The sequence below is a fragment of the Lipotes vexillifer genome, unplaced genomic scaffold, assembly GCF_000442215.2.
Source record: "Lipotes vexillifer unplaced genomic scaffold, Lipotes_vexillifer_v1.1 scaffold884, whole genome shotgun sequence".
Taxonomy (NCBI): Eukaryota; Metazoa; Chordata; class Mammalia; order Artiodactyla; family Lipotidae; genus Lipotes; species Lipotes vexillifer.
Genome location: NW_006789227.1, coordinates 567,379 through 588,121, shown reverse-complemented (window position 1 = coordinate 588,121; position 20,743 = coordinate 567,379). Strand labels below are relative to the sequence as shown.

Below are 20,743 nucleotides of genomic sequence, written 5' to 3'. Positions count from 1 at the left end.
TACCAAGTTGGCTTAATATCTTTCTGGGCAATCTTTCAGGAATATTACAAAAGCTTATTACATGATGTTTCTGTATAAACCCATCATCACCCTCTTATACTTTTATACCCTTTTACCTTTTGTATAAATCCATCAATCCATGGCTTCTGATTGCTTGTTCACTCATTCAACAAATGTGTTTTGGAAGCCTATTATGTTCCAGTCTCTGTCCCAGACACTGGGGACCGAGGGCTGAATAAGATGGACATAATTCCTGTCTTCAGAAGCTTCCATTTTAATGGAGGGATCCAGGTAGTAAGTAAACAAAGGAAAGAATTACAGAATACTTTAGTTGCTGTGAAAGAGATAAAAAATGGAAGGTCCTGTCACAAAATGACACTAGGGGAGGGGAGAAATGCCTTTGAATGGAGGGCTCCTCTTTGAGACAATGACATTGAAGTTTGGATGAAGAATAAAAAGAAGCCAGCTTTGCAAGATCCGGGCAGGGAATCCTGCAAGTGCAAAGGCCATGATACAAAACAGACCCAGGTGTTTTCTAGCTGCTGACAGAAGCCCAGTGTGACTGAGACACGGTGAGGAGGGGGACATGGCATGTGCAAAAATGGAGAAGGAAGTGGGACCAGATCGCACTGAGTTTTGTAGGTTATAATCAGGAGGCTAGATTTTATTCAGATTGGAATGGAAGGGTATTAAAGAGCTTATTAAAAGTATTGAAGGTATAAACGTGAACTGGTGAACAATTTTTTAAAACTTATTTGGGCCACTGTGGGAGAGTGGATTGTAGGGAGGAGAAGCATAAAAGCCAACGGACTAGTGTTGGGGGAAGGGGGCCACGTGGAGCTATTCCAGGCAAATATGGCAGTGGCTTGGATGGGCCACCACTGCTTGGTGGTAGTCACATGGCGGGTGTTGGGTTTGCCTTCCTCATTACTCATTGTCACCTGCTTCGGTCAGTAAGTTGGGTCTCCATGTGGGGGTCCACATCTGAGGGGGGCCTCCTCGGTGCCTCCACAGTCCAGCCCAGCCTTCCTCAAGATCCTCGGGGTCCTGGCAACAAGCTGAGTTAGCCCTTAGGTGTTTTTTTCCTGAAAACTTGATAACAGCCAGTGTTTATATCTTTTTTTCCCTTCACCTCTAAATTACAGCTGAAGCTGCATTGTTGTTATCACTGCTGTTGTTCCCATATGAAATAGCAGCCCAGACAAAGAGCTAGCAGACCACTGTCATGTTTGGTCATAATTTTACCCATTTTTTATTGTAAAATTGACGTGACCTTGATTTTTTTTAATATCTGCTCAGCCCACTAAATTAGACTCAGAGGCTAATAAATCCTGTCCTGTCTCCACTGAGATACACAGTTTGATTGGGTTTGAACATTTATTCTTACTGGTCCTTTTGCCTGTGAAGGTCACAGAGTCTAGGACCAGAGGAGATTGTAATCTAGCACTAAGGTGATGAAGCCCAGCTGAGAGGGGGACCCCTCCTGGGCCAGCCTGGCCAACCTAGCCAGTCCCGGTGGGTCTGAGTTCTGAGCTCGCCTGGAAAGAGCTGAGTTGCTGGCCTCTGAATGAGAGGAGACAGCCCCCTCCATGGGGAGCACATCAGCCAGATTTCCTCTTACCAGCATGTATCTCAACACCAGGCATCTCACCCATCCAGAAAGTTCTGTTTTTCCTGTACCTGTTGCAAAGAACTGTCCTTTGTTCGGTTCTTTTTCACTCAACATTTATGAGATCCCAGCTATATGGCAGGGACTAAGAATCTGGCAGTCAAGAGAGAGATCATCCCTGTCTCCACACTTCATAAAGTAGTGGGAGAGGCAAGCATTAATCAGATAATTAAACATATATAAATCTCCAACTGTGATAAGTGCAGGATACTGGGATTAGAATGAGTGAGTTGGGATCAATGAATAAATCTTAACACTTACATTCGTGTTTAACCATCCTAATTCAGAGTTTCTCTAAGTAATAAGGCATATTTATTGGTTAAACTTGCATTTCTAACTGTTAAATAAAAATTTATCAGTTGAAGATTTCCTCATTCTTTTAAGTAATATAGCTGTTCTGTCTCACAATGAGTAAGTCTGTAATAATAACAGTAGTGGTGAACATTAGTTGAGCACCTGCTGTGTACCAGGCACTGTGGTCCTAAGTCCTTTCTTTACCTGTGTTGATTCACTCAATCCCCAACACAGGCCTAGGCAGTGGGTGCAGTTAGGACTGTCATTTTACAGATGAGCAAACTGAGGCACAGAGAGGGTAAATCCCAATCTGTCTGAAATTATCAACAGAGCTTTCACATCCATCCCTTTTTAACCCCTGTTAAATTTCCTTGTTAAGTAAAGAATGTATGTTTTAGTTGATTTAACAAAGTTCCAGGAGCAAACATGATACCATCGATCCAATCTCTGTAGGTAAAAGGGCATGTCCATGAGCTCTTTATTATTTAGGTGTTTTAGTAATGAACTTACAAATTTCATTAAAACTCAAATTGAAATACAAATTATAGACTTTTCTTGTATTTTTTTTTAATTGAAGTATAGTTGATTTACAATGTTGTGTTAGTTTCTGGTGTACAGCAGAAATTAACACACACACACCCACATACTCTTTTTCAGATTCTTTTCCATTATGGTTTATTACAGGATATTGAATATAGTTCCCTGTGCTATACAGTAGGACCTTGTTGTTTATCTGTATCTACTAATCCCAAACTCCTAATATAGCTCCACCCCTATCCCCTTTGGTAACCGTAAGTTTGTTTTCTATGTCTGTGAGTCTGTTTCTGTTTCATAAATGAGTTCATCTTTTGCTTTATTTAAAAGATTAAAGTCAGTTTTTAGAATACCATTTTAATTATTAAAGATTTAAATATTTAAGTGTTTGTTTTACTATTTAAGTTATTTATATTTAATGATTGTGTTTCCATATTTTAATATTTAACATCTAAATTACTTCGCCTTCTATGTGCATATCTTTTTTTCATTTTTAAGCGAGTGTTCTCGTGGTAAGGCACATGTTCTGGCCTTTTAGGAGCCCCACGGTGCCCTGTGCATCCCACGGAGCTGGTGTTCGCGCTGGACCAGTCCCGGGGTATCACGGAGCCAGAGTTCGCACGGATGAAGGAGATGATGACCTACCTGTTGGGCGGTCTCCGGGTCCGGGAGAACCACTGCCCTGCTGGCGCACGCGTGGCCGTGCTCACCTACGACTCCCACGCCAGGCTCCTCATCCGCTTCTCCGACGCCTACAGGAAGGACAGACTCCTCAGAGAGATCGAGGCCCTTCCTTATGAGCGGTCCACGTCCAGCAGGGACATTGGCAAGGCCATGAGGTTTGTCTCCAGGAATGTCTTCAAGCGGATGCTCCCAGGGGCTCACACCAGAAGAATCGCCACGTTCTTCAGTGGCGGCCCATCTGCGGATGCCCAGACCATCACGACGGCCGGCCTGGAGTTCAGCGCCCTGGACATCATCCCGGTGGTGATCGCCTTCAGCCAGGTGCCCGCCATCCAGCGCTCGCTTGTGGTAAGAAAGGCAAGCTGCCTCATAACTCTTCTCTCTCTTTTTCGCCTGTATTCAGGGGCATTTACAAGAAAGCATGGAGCTGTACTAAGTGTTTATTACTATGTACCAGGAACATGCCAAGCCCTTGATGGGCATCATCCTGTTTAGTTCCCACAAGCGATGTGTATGAGATGGGAATCATTGTTATTCCCATTGTACGGGTAAGAGCACTGAGTCTGGAGAGGTGGACCCTATGCCCAGGTTCACACAGCTGACAAGTGGCAATGTCAGGGCTTGAATCCAGGCCTCTATTCTAGTGCTTCTCCAAGGGACTCTCTGGGTTGGCTCCGAATGTAAAGATACTAAATCTGGGTAGCCAGTAAATATTCGTGGATGTCACTGATGTGGTCATGGAATGGAAACCAAAGGACTGATTTTATAACTTCACCAATCATGTAAATAAATATCCATACTTTATAAAGGAAAAGCCATTCCAGTTATAGCTTCTTAGGTTGAAGATTAAAATCTTACTGTGGGGACATCCTGGGTGGCACAGTGGTTAAGAATCCAACTGCCAACGCAGGGGACATGGGTTTGAGCCCTGGTCCTGGAAGATCCCACATGCCACGGAGCAACTAAGCCCATGCGCCACAACTACTGAAACCTGTGCTCTAGAGCCCGTGCTCTGCAACAAAGACAAGCCACAGCAACGAGAAGCCCATACACCACAGCAAAGAGTAGCCCCTGCTCGCTGCAACTAGAGAAAGCCCACACACAGCAACGAAGACCCAACACAACCAATAATTAATTAATTTAAAAAAATCTTACTGTGTAGCAGTTCTAAATAAACCACCTGGGATCACGGCGACCTTAAAAACACTCTATCAATACAGCCTCAGTGGCAGGGGTTCCTTACAAAACACCAGCTGGACCTGGCAGAGTGTCCTTCTGGTCATCTGTGACCACCCAACATGCTGTTTTGTTCTACATTCATGGGGAAGCCATGAGGAGAGACCCCATGCAAAGGGTATTGGAAAATGCAACCTGAACCAGAAGGACAAGCATTTAAAAATTAATTCATGTAGAGAAAGGAAAGTGAGAAGTGACCGAGTCACTGCCTTCAGGTGTGTAGAGGATTATTACTGGAGAAAACTAGCCAGCCTACTCCAAGTTAGCAAAATCTCTTATTAGAGAAACTGGGAATCATAGCAGTGGAAACTCCAGTTTAGATCTGAGTAAGAGCTTTCTGAAGGCAAGATTGACTTAACGTTGCCATGGGCCAGATGGCTAAATGTAGGTGGTCAAGACACCACCTTTCTCTGAAGGCCTTTTGTAGGGGCGGTCACTCACCTGGCAAGGGTGACTTCTGTCTTTCCTGAAGAACTAGGATTAAGTGACTTTTTTGAGACCCTCTCCAGCTCCCTAATTTTCTGTGAAAGTGCTAAACTAAGCAGACCAGAATTGAAATATAGTACTCCTCTGTAGAATGCAGAAAGCGGTGCTTGTTTCCTAGCATTGGTGTGAAGAAGAAATGATGTAACTCCATGCACCAATGCCTAGGACATAGCAAACACTCAAGAATGGTAGCTCTTGCTTTAAGTATTATTGTTATCAGTTTCTTGATGGTGAACTAAAATCTGTTTAACTATATTAAAGTCTGGGTTGTAAAGAAGCTGAAACTGCTATTAGCATCATTGAAACTCACTCAGAATTATGCAAATGAGCAGCCTGATCTATGAGGCTCAGAAAAGAAAATGCACATAAATTAGAAGTCTGGGGCCCACCTATGCTAATGAAGCTGCTTTGAGAGGCAGCGGCTCAAAGGTTCTGTAAGTGGATTTGGTTACACACAGAGTCTTCCTAATTCCCTCTGTTTATTGGGAGTGCCCATTGTCCCTTGGCTTTATTTAGTCACAAAATAGGAGACAGCTTAATATCCTGACACAAATGATCGATGGCACTTGCAATACAAATTTAAACAGATGCAATTCCACCTACCCTCTCAAAGGTATGTGCATAGCGTATAACTTTAGAAAGTATATTTTGTAGAGTTTTTCTTTTAAACTTTGGGGTGTTAACAGTCCCACTTAGAGATTCTACCCACATCACCTAGAGACTCCTTGTTCCTTTCTTGAAGGAATTGGTCTCAAAAGAGCACCAATGAAGGTTCAGATTCTTGACAATGACCCTCACAGATTGGAGCAGTATTGGCCCCAACATCCCTTGGGTAGAAAAAGAGTTAGAGTTGCAGACAGAAGTCGGACTTGGTCCCAAGGTTCATTCATCCAACAGATGTTGAGTGAGCAGCTCATATATACCAGGTGCCATCCTAGGCTCTGAGGACAAAAGAGTAAGTAGAAAACCAAAAGACCTCACCTATTAGAGGATGGAGCTATGCAGGGTTGTCTAGAAGGGCTCAAAACAAATTGATGAGAACCCAATACCTGACATTGCAGAAGAGAGATGATGTTACTACTTCTCCATTTTCCTTCTGTTTCTTTCTTCTATCCATCTCTTTGCTTGCTCTTAAACTGTCATTTATTAGTACTTTAAGAACAGAGCTCAAAATTTTAATGACACAATAAATTTTTATTTGGAGGCCATATCACAAAACCCCTTGTTTGTTTCATAACCATTGTGACTTTTCTATATCTTGATTCATCTGAGAGTTCAATAGAATCCAACTGAAATTTGGAACCTGTGTAGACACATGTGGCAGGTCTCAGAAGCAGCTGCTCTGAAAACATGGGCTCATTTCCCTATGTTTCTGAGCAAACGTGTTGTGTGATCACCATCTTGGAAATTTTTCATGATGGTCTGAAGCCAAGTGATGAGCTGTTCATCCTTCTGGAATGGAAGACCATTTTTGATTGGAAAAACCTCAATCTCACCTTTGTTTTGTCCGTAGGGTTTTTCCTTTAAATTTGTTGGGCAATTACATCTTAATTCTGCTGAAATTTTATTTGCTGCCCGTGAAGAATTCTAATGTGGGCTGGGTCTCCCTTTCTAATATATGTATACGAAATGTGTCCTTTATAGCTAGCCTTATTTTCTTCCCTTTACTCTGCTGTTTAGCGTTGAGGGTGAGAGGAACATTAGGTGTAATAGTTGACATTACAGATTATTCTAGTGATGAAACAGAGCTGAAATTGGGGGGAGAGAGGGTTAATGGGAAACTCTAGCACTCTGAGCACCCTGCCTTTTTATTTTTAAATGGATTTCCTTTGTTAATAGAGAATTGTCTAAAGAGTGTTAATGGTATCTTTTTCGAATGCACCAATTCATGGAGCCCCATGATGTTGAGAAAGCAAAGAGCAGGGTATCATCCAGAATGATGTACTGAAGGCTCATTGTACCCATCTGTGGATCATCCAAGCTGGTGCATCTTTGAATCCACAGGAAAGTGAGCAGTAAGAAAAGTGACCCATAGGACCCTTTTATTTTAAATCCGCAACTCACATTCATCTTGGGGAATTTTTCTGTAATATGCTAATTACAGTTGCTCCAGTGACATGTGGTAGGATGAGTGATCTCTAAGACCACATCTGCTGAACTTTATTGATTAGGAAATTACTTGGGGGAAGGGGAGTGGAGAGCACAGACCCCCTGAGGTCTCTCCCAGTAAAAAAAAAAAAAAAAAAAGACACACTAGAATCAATGAGTGGAAAGTATGGCTTTAGGTTGACACCAACATGTTGATACACAGTTAAATGTGAAGCCTAAGTTATCAACTAGTGCCACTGCCAGAAGGATGGAAGTTGCCACATGGTAGACACACAGAACACAAACTAGTGAACAAAGGGCAGCAATCTCTGGGTGACATGGTGAGAACACTGTTCCAAATCAAGTTAGAACCCCCTGATACAAAACTACAGTCAAAGTAGCTCAGGCAGAGGGTGGAAGGTAGGTCTTATGTGGGGAGAGCAAAGTTTTTGTTTTGTTTGTTTTGTTTTGTTTTTTAATACACCTTTATTGGAGTATAATTGCTTCATAGTACTGTGTTAGTTTCTGTTTACAACAAAGTGAATCAGCTATATGTGTACATATATCCCCATATCCCCTCCCTCTTGCGACTTCCTCCCACCCTCCCTATCCCACCCCTCTAGATGGTCACAAAGCATCCAGCTGATCTCCTTGTGCTATGTGGCTGCTTCCCACTAGCTATCTATTTTACATTTGGTAGTGTGTATATGTCAATGCCACTCTCTCACTTCGTCCCAGCTTACCCTTCCCCCTCCCCGTGTCCTCAAGTCTATTCTCTACGTTTGTGTATTTATTCCTATCCTGACTTACTTCACTCTGTATGGCAGACTCTAGATTCATCCACCTCACTACAAATAACTCAATTTCATTTCTTTTTATGGCTGAGTAATATTCCTTTGTATATATGTGCCACATCTTCTTTATCCATTCATCTGTCAGTGGACACTTAGGTTGTTTCCATGTCCTAGCTATTGTAAATAGAGCTGCAGTGAACATTGTGGTACATGACTCTTTTTGAATTATGGTTTTCTCAGGGTATATGCCCAGTAGTGGGATTGCTGGGTCATATGGTAGTTCTATTTTTAGTTTTTTAAGGAACCTCCATACTGCTCTCCATAGTGACTGTATCAATTTACATTCCCACCAACAGTGCAGGAGGCAAAGTTTAAACTGGAGGCATCTGTATTCCTCCCCACTCTGGGGTAACTTTCCTCATCTATGAAATGGTGAGATTGGCTTCTAAAATTTCTTCTAGCTCAAGCCTTCTGTGACTTTTTTTTCCCAGACCCTAATAGTTGGCAATAAGAAATTACTTTGCCCCTATCAGATGGACTGATCCATGCTCTCTGGATTTGGTTTCCTGGTCCCTCATCACAGTCCAGATGAAGCAATGGCATGATTCACTAGAAATATTGCCCAGACACCTATTAAAAGCCATTAATAATTAAGGCTAATTGTGTCTTCTGGTGGACAAGAATCAAGAGTCAAGACTGTGTTTACAGGTCCCTATTCACAAAATGTCCCCTTTTCTGCCACCTGACTATCACAGGGTCTTTTCTTTTTTAAATTAATTTTTATTGTAGTATAGTTGCTTTACAATGTTGTTAGTTTCAGGTGTACAGCAAAGTTAATCAGTTATACATATACATATATCCACTCTTTTTTAGATTCTTTTCCCATACAGGTCATTACAGAGTATTGAGTAGAGCTCCCTGTGCTATACAGTAGGTTCTTATTAGTTACCTATTTTATATACAGTGATGTGTATATGTAAATCCCAATCTCCCAGTTTATCCCTCCTACCCCTTGGTAATTGTTTGTTTTCCACATCTGTAACTCTACTTCTGTTTTGTAAATAAGCACGATGCTCACTCTCACTCTGTTTCTTCCCTCTCAGTCTTTGTCAGACACCATACCTTCCTTTCTCTATACATTTGTGCCTAGAAATTTAGCTAAAAGCTTCAGTTGCCGCTTATTCCCTCCAAGCCTCCCCCTCTCACCCAGAGGGCTTAGGAAGGCAAACACATGGTCTCCCAGAGAGGAATTCAGGGGAGTGCTGATTTCTCCATCTCTTATACACGGGAGAATAAAAGATGGGAAGAAACAGAGATAACTCTCAGGAAAGCCCCCACCCCCCACTTCCCATGTCCCTTGCTCCTCAGTGAGCAACATAGAAGATGACCAGCCTGCAGCCCTGTCCGTGCTCACCACTAAGACGGGGAGATGCACTGCCCTCAGGACCCCACTTCTGGGTTTCTGATCGGCTCAGGTGTCCATCCCTGATGCAATCCACTCTGCTGAGAGATGGGGTCACCCCACACCAACACAGCTGCCTGAGTCGCACCTCTGTGGATCAAGTATGGGAAGGAAGCTTCCCTGAGAAGGAGGGGAGGGGGTTAGCCAGATGGGTTCACAGGAGAGACTAAATGTTGTGTGACACATCTCTGAGGCATTGGGTAGGATTACAGCCACAATATGCTTTCAACTGTCAGTGATCTCTGAGTCAATTAACTGACAAGCTAATTATTCTTCATTATCTGGAGCCTCCATATTGTCTGCCTCTCTCCAGCCTCAAATTCCTCGGGGAGGTTACTAATAATAGGGCCAAATTGGAAAGGGTGGGAAGTTGTTCAGAGGAGAGCTGCCTGGATGTGAATCTGGGTCTGCACTTCAAAGCCAGGGTCAATACCTTGTTCATGGTGGGAACTCAAAGTCAGTTCTAAAGCACATCTGTGATTTCACACACTTGTCTGGACTTGGAAAGAGGGGTGTCTCTGGTCCTTTTCCTTAAATGGTTTCCATGTCCAGTGTCTTTTGATCAGTCCTTTAACCTTTCTCTGAGCTTCAGTTTCCTCGTCTATAAAATGGGAATGATGAACTTAAGAATGAACTCACTGGGCTGTGAGTGGAAGTGCTTTGCGGTCTCTGATGACCCACATGGCACCTACCTGGTTCCAGTAAGTGCTTTTCAATTATGAATTCATTTAGTGTCCATGGTAGCCCTCTTAGGGAGTAGTGTGACTATTCTGTTCACAGATGTGGAAACAGAGGAAAAGCCACTTGTCATCCAACTAAAGAGAAAGTCGTGGGTTAAACCCAGACAGTGCTCTTAGCCCCTCTGCCCTTCAGCCTCCCCAGGACCCTCTTAGAGGGAGGGGCCCCCACTTCCCTCTGCAGATCTCAGCTCTCTGGACCATCCTGGGAGGTTCCTGCAGCCCCACCCATGAAGCTCTTCTTCCTCTTGCTTCTGCTTCTTGCAGATTGACGACACTGGCAGATTCCAAGTCATCATGGTTCCACACAGGATTGACTCTTCACCAGCACTAGAGGGACTCCAGCGATGCACTTTCTGCTATGGTGAGACCCACAGGGAGAACATAACTTGATCAGGCCCGTTAAGCAGTGCAGTGAGTCACCATTGGCAGGAGCGGCTGGAACTTGGCAGCAGAGACACTAGTGGCCTTGGAAGGATCTCTCTGGGGCTCTGGCCTCACCTCGCCACACAGCCTCATCCACAGATGGAGCCTCTCAGCTCATGCAGCTTCTAGGAAACAGGAATCATTTTTAGAAAAACTTAGCCTGTCCCATTGCCAACTTTTTCATGCTGTATATTTATGAGTTTTCTAAATCTCAAATGTTCACAACCCCAAAGAAATGCTTTACAGTGGGAGTGGAAATTAGCAGAAATTCATGCATTTCTCATTGGAAGGAGGTTTTCTCAGACTCCCAAATGTTAAGCATCAGAAAGATTTGTGATGCTGGTTTGTCTGTGGTTGTGTTTTATACACAATCTATAGGTCTAGCTGGAGAACCAGACGGACCTGTATTTGAGTATTCTAATAATTTGAATGTTCTAATAATTACAAAGAGAGTGGGACTCACTGAGGTTACTGGTGGATGTGATAGCTTACAGTTATCAGACATTCATTATTAGCCACACACTGTTCTAATTGCTTTATATAACACTGATGGTGATGATGATGATACTTAATGCTTAGGCTATTGGGTTTATTGTGTTCTAAGCACTCTTCTCATTGTTTCATTCGATCCTTATAATCACCCTAAAATGTTTGAAAGGTTATTAGCTCCATTTTACAGATGAGATGAAAGTTTGCTCACAGCCAGATCAAACCCGAGAAACCTGGCGTTAAGACACCTGCAATTTATGAGAAACACAGATCTTATTATGCTGTTCCCTGTAACTCTGTATTTGGCCTTGAAGAAAATGCTTAATTCCTCTCCTTCTGCATGTGTGTCAATGAGATGCTCATTCTGGTCATGTGAGTGACTTCATAGGGAGGTGGCAACTCCAAGGGAGAAGTGGGATTTCTCCTAATAACCCTCTCTTCCTTCTGTCTTCCCCTCTGCTGCCCTCTGATCATTTCCTCCCCCCACCTCCCGAAGAGCTCACCACACCACGGGCAGATACATCCCCCTAGAGTTCTCAGCTGTGCGTAGACACATCAGTGATGCATGTGCTGGTCTGATGCATGGTCAGAAGTTGCCAGTGTGTGTCTGGGGATATATTTTGGCTCCATTTCTTGGCTTAAATCTTTGTTTTGTCTCTGAGGCATATAATGGAAGGTATTTTGGCTGTTGTTTCCTGCAATTAAGAAACCCCACAAAATTGAGTAAATGGGCAGGCTACTGTCCCTGATTTTAGAAACTGCCTTGCATACAGGTGACTGTGCTGTCATCTGACTGTTAAACAGCATCATCAAATTTTATTGAATTTTAACAAGGGAATCATAACTTGTTCAGAGCTTATATCTTTATTGAGTCCATGAGTAAGACTGAAGTTCTGAAGTCTGCTCCATCCCCTAAGGATCTGCACTCTGGTTATTAACCTTTCATCTGACAGCTTTTGTTCATGGCCAGGCCCATATCTAAGTACTGGCTGTCCACACATGTGTTTTTCCATTTCTCTTTAGTTTTTAAAGAGAAAATTCTCTTTAAGTCTCATCCTTAACCATCAACTGTTATTGGAAATCTAGGATTGCAGAATATCAACCCTGAAAGGGCTCTCTGGGTGAATCTAATCCAAGCACCTCGTTGTGCAGAATTAAGGCCCAGTCTTGGCTTGGACGGGGGCGCACAGCATGTTTGTTACTGGGGACAGCTAGACCAGAACCCAGGCATCCTGTCTCTCAGGCCAAGGGGCCTCCCCTCTGCTGTACTATGTGGCCTTGCCTCAAACAGTACCGCACTGATTTCATACGCAGACCTTTCTAGAAATGCTGGTGTCTCCTCTGGCACAATAACTCTATTCTCCTACCCTCAGACTCTTCAGTAAAATTAGAAGATTAGGTGACCTCTAAGATCCTTTCATTTCCAAGTTATTTTTTTATTCCTCTGAATATTCATTGTGGTCAGGTTCAATAAATTAATGCACTCTGTTTTTATTACTATACTTTTTTTAAATGAGATATGCATAATTATTAAAATGACCTCATATTTTATGAAAGTCCGTTAACATGTAGTATTTATATTCATTTATTTAACAAACATATACTGAGCTTTCAACTAATAGGAACTTTGGACATAAGACATGAGTGGTAGTTTTGTCCTTAATGTCTCTACATAGATAGAGTTATAAACCTTTATTTAAATTGAAATAAAAGATGCATTGCTTTTTTTACTCTTACTTTTTAAGTAGATTACTTTCCATAGTAAAGCAGTGTGCGTGGGATGACAGGGGCCATTGGTTTAACCTGTATATTGTCAATTAGAGAGATCATTAATTTTTGTCCTGATACAGTATATCATGTACAATCATGACATGAATTGTCCACTTCAATCTTTATAAACTTAAAGCAGAGCCAAGATGAAACTTCTGTTGAAAGCAACCTAATTTTAAAAAGTCAGATAATATTAGTGAATGGAACTCAAGACATGGGCTGTGTATAAAAATCTGTATTTTGGGGATCAAAATGCAAACCACGTACTAGGAAATCTTCCTGTTGCTGACTTCAAAGTCATTTAGTTACTACTTAAACATCAAAGATTATGCAGCTTCCAAATGTCGAAATGTTTGAGATGCTATCTCTTCCTTTTCTGTCTGTTTCTGTTTAGTAACCCTAAGTGACTTTTGGTCTGCAGATGTCTGCAAGCCGGATGCTTCTTGCGACCAAGCCAGACCACCAGCCGTGCAATCTTATATGGACGCTGCTTTCCTTCTGGATGGCTCCCGGCATGTGGGAAGTGCAGAATTTGAAGACATAAGAGGCTTCCTGGGAGCACTGTTAGATCACTTTGAAATCACCCCAGAGCCTGAGACCTCTGTCACTGGAGACCGAGTGGCCCTATTAAGCCATGCTCCCCCCAACTTCCTACCCAACACTCAGAGGAGTCCCGTTAGAAGTGAATTTAACCTTACCACCTACAAGAGTAAACGCCTCATGAAGAGGCACGTGGAAGAATCAGTTCAGCAGCTCAATGGAGATGCTTTTATTGGTCATGCCTTACAGTGGACTCTGAACAATGTCTTCTTGAGTACACCCAATCTGAGAAGAAATAAAGTCATTTTTGTGATATCTGCTGGGGAAACCAGTCACTTGGATAGGGAAGCCTTAAAGAAAGAATCCTTGAGAGCCAAGTGTCAAGGTTATGCCTTATTTGTGTTTTCCCTTGGCCCTTCTTGGAACGACCAGGAACTGGAAGATCTAGCCAGCTACCCTTTGGATCACCACTTGGTCCAGCTTGGCCGCATTCATAAGCCTGACCACAGATATGGTGTGAAGTTTGTGAAGGCCTTTATAAGCTCAGTCAGGCGTAAGTCATAAAATCTGTTCTTTCTTGCACATTAAGAGTATACTTGGTATTCCCCAAAGAAGGGTTGATGAGTTGACATGGATTCTTGGAAACCTCTGTCTTCAAGGGCACTGCAGGCTCAGCAAGGAAAATATGTAATGATGGGTGTGGAGGGAGGAAGCCTCTGATTTCTAAGCATTGAATTTTCTGGCTCATCTTTTTTATGCTTCTGTTTCCTATGGAGAAACAATCATAACAAGCAGTTGCTCACAGTCTACATGGAGCAGCGTAGTCTGGGCGTGTGAAGTCACAGCCTGGACTGTTAGCTACAAAGTAGAAACCCTTCGCATGTAACATTATCACGCTGCCCTTTGATGGAAAGTTTGACTGGTTAACACCCCAAAAGAGAGAGCCAGAGAAAAATTCAACAGTCCTTGGCTTTGCTTTTACAAGTTCCAAAGGCAGAGTTTGAAGTATTAAGAGATACCATTTTACCTGTCAGAATAAAAGATACATTCTTGCAAAACTTTCTTAGCTTTGTTAATGAGTTTTTATGATGCCATTAAGAGTGTAACTGGTGCCCATGAAAAAGAAATGTGGGCTGTATTTCTTGGAGTGAGCTTGCCTTGAAAGTATGCAATTCATTTGGAATGCAACAGGATGGATTAAGAGAAGCTATGTCCTGATATGACTCTGGAGATTGGAGAAAAGCACTGTCAGATTTCTGATCATTTTTCTGGTGTATTTACTTTCGGAGTACAGATAAAGGAAAGTGAACACACAGGCTAAAGGGCACCCAGTGTAGCTTAAGGAAAATTCTGACTGTGTCTCAAACTTGTCACTGACATTCATGGTGAGACCAGTTAAGGCTGCAAAGACACTGACTAGTCAGGGTCAGTGAGGTCTGAGGAGCCTTGGGAAATGGTCGGCAGGGCTAATGTCATGTCCTCTGGTCCTCTGCTACTCTAGGTGTGAGTCTAGGACCAACATCCCAGCATCACCTGGGAGCTTGTGAAAAATGCAGAATTGCAGGCCCCACCCCAGACATTTTGTTCCAGAATCTGCATTTTATCAAGATCCCCATGTGATTCATATGTACATTATAGTTTGAGAGACACTGGTATAGGAGCAGTTGCTCCCAGAATGAAATTTGTGTGGATGGGTTCTGGAATAGGATCCAGAAAGAGGAGCTGGAAAAAAATAAGGGAAAAAATAAATGAAGGCCAGGGGTCATTCCGAAAAAAGAAATCACAAGGCATTTTTAAGGGTAAAACAAAAGAATACCTTGAAGGACTCTCAGCAACTTGTAAAGAAACACTCCTTATGAGGCAGAAAGTTGAAAGGAGGTTAAGATGGAATTTCCTTCCCCAGCTCAGCAAAATTCTTAGTGGTGTTTCATGGTAACTAGTCAAACTGTATGATTAGATAAATGACACCCACCCCCCCATCACCCAGGGAAAGGGGAAGAGATGTTTTAAGAAGAATTACTTGGGGTTTAAAGTTTAAAAATTTAAGTGTCTAGAAATCTCCACTCTTTAAACAATAGCTGTGAAAGTACAAAAAGTTGAAAAGACTTTAACATAATCATATTCAATCCTACATGCTCCATTCAGTAGCAGGCCTCCAGACCCACACTCACCCCTCAACATTAACATGTATGTATTAGGTACCTACTCTGAGCCACTCACTGTTGAGGTATGGGGTATCAAGGAGGGACCAAAACAGATGTGGTCCTCACCCTCCTAGGCATCCCAGTCCAGCTCCTTCTCTAAGTGACTCTTTTTTATCACACTGCTGTGACAGAATTGGCTATCAGACACAGTTCACATCAGAATCGACATATTTTCTATGCAAAACTACTGACTGACAACCTTAGAGTTAAGACAGATAATTAAAAATCAGATATACATAAAGGAAACATCACAGTCTTGGCAATTCAGTCTAGAAACACACAGCCCAATCTACAATAGCAGCTCAGAATGTAGTGCTGGATCACAGCCCAGGATCAACTTGCTACTTAGACGACCTGAGACCATCAGGAAGAGATTTAATTGTGTTTAACACACAATTAAAAAGTGTTTCATGGAAATAATAATGCATTTTTTAAAGTTTCTCATCAAAAAATGGTTTTTTAATGTTTAAATGGTGTGGGAAGAGGCATGCTTTCATATTATGAAAAATTAATATACTTCAGATGAAATGAATTATAATGAATTAAACCCAAGATGGCACTGTGGTTACTGTTGTTGTTAATGATATGGAGACCATAAAGGAAATATCCTTTTCCCTTTGCATTTTAATATTCCAAAGGAGCAAGTAAAAAATAACTATTCTGATTAGTTCATGTCAGAGACCAGGCTGTTAGGATGGGCTTGTGATTTCTCCTCTAATGTTTGATGGACTTCAGCAGCTAAGGGCACCTTATTGAAAAATAAGTTGACTTTTCCACCTATAAATTTGACAGTCATGCATTTTCTAAACCCAATTTTAGAGACTACCCTGAGAAATCTGCTTTCATCTCATATGGCCACCTTAGTTGGTATCTTCCTTTGATGGATGTTGAAAACAGTGAAGGGAGACTTTGCATGCAGAGCAGATTGCTGTAGTGTTAATTGCTGTGAATAAGAGTCCCCTCACAGATTTCTTTTCTTCCTAGGTGCAATCAACAAATATCCACCAATAAATATCAAAGCAAAGTGCTACAGACTCAGCTCTGCGGATCTGCAGCAGCCCATGCGCCAGTTGCGAAGGTATTACCTGCTTGGTATTATTTGATAAATGAATGTGTCCCCTTCCTCCTCCTCCTTTTCTCCTTCTTTATCCTATTTGGACAAAATCTACCACTACATGATAATAAAATATAATTTGAGGGAACAAGAGATAATAAAAAAATGACCAGGTTGATCTGAAAACAATCAAATAAGAGTTTTTTAAAATAGAAAATCTAATTGTTGAACTAAAACAACCAATGGGACACCCCAGTGGCAATAAGCAGACCTGATAACCATATCTTGGTTTCTAAGTATCATTCCCCACTAAAAGGAACCAGGTTTCTTGGAGAAATAACTAATCCTAAGCTGTAACAGGGAAAGTACAATGTGAGCCTGGAACATTTGTTATGCCAGAAAGCAAGAAAGTAGCAAAAACTGTAGTGTCAAAAGGACAAAGGAGTTGTCTTAAAAGAGTTCCCACTGGCCCAATTTTGAACAATTTGAACATCAGAAAGACTAATGATAGTAATGGATTACAACACTGAATTTTAAAAATCCACAAGTCTGGGCTTCCCTGGTGGCGCAGTGGTTGAGAGTCCGCCTGCCGATGCAGGGTACACGGGTTCGTGCCCCAGTCCGAGAAGATCCCACATGCTGCGGAGCGGCTGGGCCCGTGAGCCATGGCCGCTGAGCCTGCGCGTCCTGAGCCTGTGCTCCGCAACGGGAGAGACCACAACAGTGAGAGGCGCGCATACCACACACACACACAAAAATCCACAAGTCTATCTAGAGACCCAAAAAGAGAGGAGGGGAGGAAAAGTTCTTTTTTATAGAAGTATGCTAGCTAACAAATATAGAAAAAGTGGTAGAATTAGAAAATTACCAATTTATAATCCCTATTGTAATAACTGAGTCAGGCAAGGATCAAGGAATGCTAAAACCAGTGGGTGACAAGTTGGAGGGCAGGCTATTTACAGTCCCACAGAACCCCTCACATATTTATTAATGACAGAGGGGAAATGTGCCTTTACATGGTGAGGTCTGGCCATACCCACTGTAACCAGGATCTGACACTATGTGTCTCCTGAGGGGAGGCAGGGGGAGATACAGTATCACCCATGTGGGACTATGGCTGGAGATGTTTGACCCAAGTCTAATAATGAGGGAACCATTGGACAATTCCAGAATATGGGATGTTCTTCAGAACAGCCGGCCTATATTCTTCCTAGGTTTCAATGTCTTGAACAGCAGAGGGATGTGAGGTAGTGTCCTAGAATTGGAGAAACTACAGAGACATAACAGCCAAATGTAGTGGTGTGAACCTTGATTGGGTCCTAGATTAGAAAAAAAAGCTTATATTAATGACATTTGGGGGATAATTGGGGAAATTTGAGTATGAACAATATGTTGGGTAATATTATTGATTCATGTGAATTTCCTTATGTGTGGTAATAGTATCATGTTTGTGTAAGAGAATGTCTTTTTTCTTGAGAGAGGTATGCTGAAGTATTTAAGAGTAACATGCATGGTGGCTGCAACCTACTTTCAGATGGTTTCCTAAAAGGAAGTAAAGTGTGTGTGTATGCATATATAAGTATATATGTGTATATGCATATATATGTATATATGTGTGTATATAGATATATATATATAGATATATATATGTGTGTATATATGTGTACACTCACACAGAGTAGGAAGATGGTAACAGGTGGAGAACCATCTAGATCAGGGGTCCCTAACCCCTGGGCCGAGGACCAGTACCTGTTAGGAACAGGGCTGCACAGCAGGAGGTGAGCAGCGGGAGAGCCAGTGAAGCTTCATCTGCTTCTCCCCATTGCTCGCATTACCACCTGAACCATTCCCCCACACACCCCGTCCATGGAAAAATTGTCTTCCACGAAACCAGTCCCTGGTGAAAGGCTGGGGACCACTGATCTAGATGAAAGATATACCAGTATTTATTCATGGTTCTCTGATCTTTATAATATTCTGTGAATTTGACAATTTTCAAAGTAAAAAGATAACTTGTAAAACTCAGTGGATGGATTAAACAGAGCAATAGACACATCTGAAGAGAAACATAATGAACTGGAAAAATAAAGCTGAAGAAATTACTCAGAATGCAAAGAAGATAAATAAATATAAGAAGTTTAGAGACAGAACAGATTGGAAAGATCTAACCTATAGATAAGTGGAATTCTAGAAAGATGAAATAGAAATAACAAATGAGAGACAGTATTCAAAGACATAAAGGGAAGATCATTTTCAAGAACTTATGAGAGAAATGAATTAAAAGATGAAGAAAAGACAAGGTATAAGAGTCAGGATAAATAGAAACAGCAGTTGGAATGGTGTAGGGGAATGCAGAACACCAGGATGAAGAAAACTTAAAAGCAGCCAGAAATAAAGAGTAGGATATCTGCAGAGAAACTATAATTAGTCTGGCAGCTGAATAATCAGTAGCAGTAGTAGAAGCCACAAAACTATTGAGAACATTTTAAATAGTGGGGAAAAAATTTTGCCAACTTAGAAAAACTGTCTTTCAAAAATAATGAGGGCTTCCCTGGTGGTGCAGTGGTTAAGAATCTGCCTACCAATGCAGGGGACACAGGTTCGAGCACTGGTCCAGGAAGACCCCACATGCTGTGGAGCAACTAAGCCCCACACACCACTACTGAGCCCGTGCACTACAACTACTGAAGCCCTCGCACCTAGAGCCCTTGCACTGAAATAAGCCACCACAGTGAGAAGCCTGCACACCACAATGAAGAGTAGCCCCAGCTCACTGCAACTAAAGAAAGCCTGCGTGCAGCAACAAAGACCCAATGCAGCCAAACATAAATAAATAAATTTATAAAAAATAAAAATGGTGAAACAAAGACAATTTAGAAAGACAAAAACAATAGTTCATCACAAAAAACCTTTGCTAAAGGAACTTCTAAAGTATGTACTTCAGGGATTTCCTTGGTGGTCCAGTGGTTAAGAATTGCCTTCCAATGCAGAGGACAAGGGTTAGATCCCTGGTAGGGGAACTAAGATCCCACATGCTATGGGGCAACTAAGCCCACACACCACAACTACTGAGCCCATGTGCTCTGGAGCCCGTGCACCACAACTAGAGAGAAGCCCATGCACCACAACGAAGGTCCCGCATGCCGCAACTAAGACCCAACGCAGCCAAATTAATTAATTAATTAATTAATTTTAAAAAAGACTCTGCGCTCCTAATGCAGAGGGACCAGGTTAAAAAAAAAAAAAAAAGTATGTGCTTTAAGGAAAATAAAGACCACAGAAGGAAGGACTGTGATGCAAGAATAGTAGATGATAAAAAAATTGTCAATATTTAGGTAAATCTAAATAAGTGTTGTCCTTTTAAATTATAGTCATATCAAATTTGTAGGGTTACAAAAAAGCTGTACTTGTTAAAAAAGCTATGAAAATAAAACATTTGGCCCTTGATGGCTTTAACAGAAAAAACAAGTTGTACTAAGACTATAAATATAAGTATTAATAAATATTAATTATTTAAACATGAGAAAAGACAGTGAACAATAAAATTATCTTTTGTTATTAAAAAATGAAGCCTTGAGTTTTAAAGGGAAAAAAGACAGCATTGAAAAAAGGGGCAATAATATGTCATGGGGAAGTGAATGCATTTAAATTGTTCTAGGAATTTGTGTTGTTTGGGCTGGTGGTTAGGCTACTGAAGACTCTTTTAAAAATACATTAAGAACATACATATCGATAACTACCTTAAATGTAAATGGATTAAATGCTCTAACCAAAAGACATAGACTGGCTGAATGGATACAAAAACAAGACCTGTATACATGCTGTCTACAAGAGACCCACTTCAGACCTAGGGACACATACAGACTGAAAGTGAGGGGATGGAAAAGATATTCATGAAAATGGAAATCAAAAGAAAGCTGGAGTGGCAATTCTCATGAGACAAAATAGACTTTAAAATAAAGACTATTACAAGAGACAAAGAAGGACACTACATAATGATCAAGGGATCGATCCAAGAAGAAGATATAACAATTGTAAATATTTATGCACCCAACATAAGAGCACCTCAACACATAAGGCAAATGTCAACAGCCAGGGGCTTCCCTGGTGGTGCAGTGGTTGAGAGTCCACCTGCCGATGCAGGGGACACGGGTTTGTGCCCTGGTCCAGGAAGATCCCACATGCCACGGAGCAGCTGGGCCCATGAGCCATGGCCGCTGAGCCTGAGCGTCCGGAGCCTGTGCTCCGCAATGGGAGAGGCCACAACAGTGAGAGG

The 20,743-nt window shown here is 41.8% G+C and overlaps 1 protein-coding gene across 1 annotated transcript in view; it reads left to right on the top strand.

The window, feature by feature from the left end:
• The window catches only part of COL6A6 (collagen type VI alpha 6 chain), a 109,899-nt gene that overhangs the window by 78,672 nt on the left and 10,484 nt on the right, over positions 1–20,743 (top strand). The window contains 4 exon segments of the mRNA XM_007462424.1: positions 3,036–3,529; positions 10,252–10,348; positions 13,091–13,762; positions 16,398–16,491. Of these exon segments, the coding sequence (XP_007462486.1) occupies positions 3,036–3,529; positions 10,252–10,348; positions 13,091–13,762; positions 16,398–16,491 (1,357 nt within the window).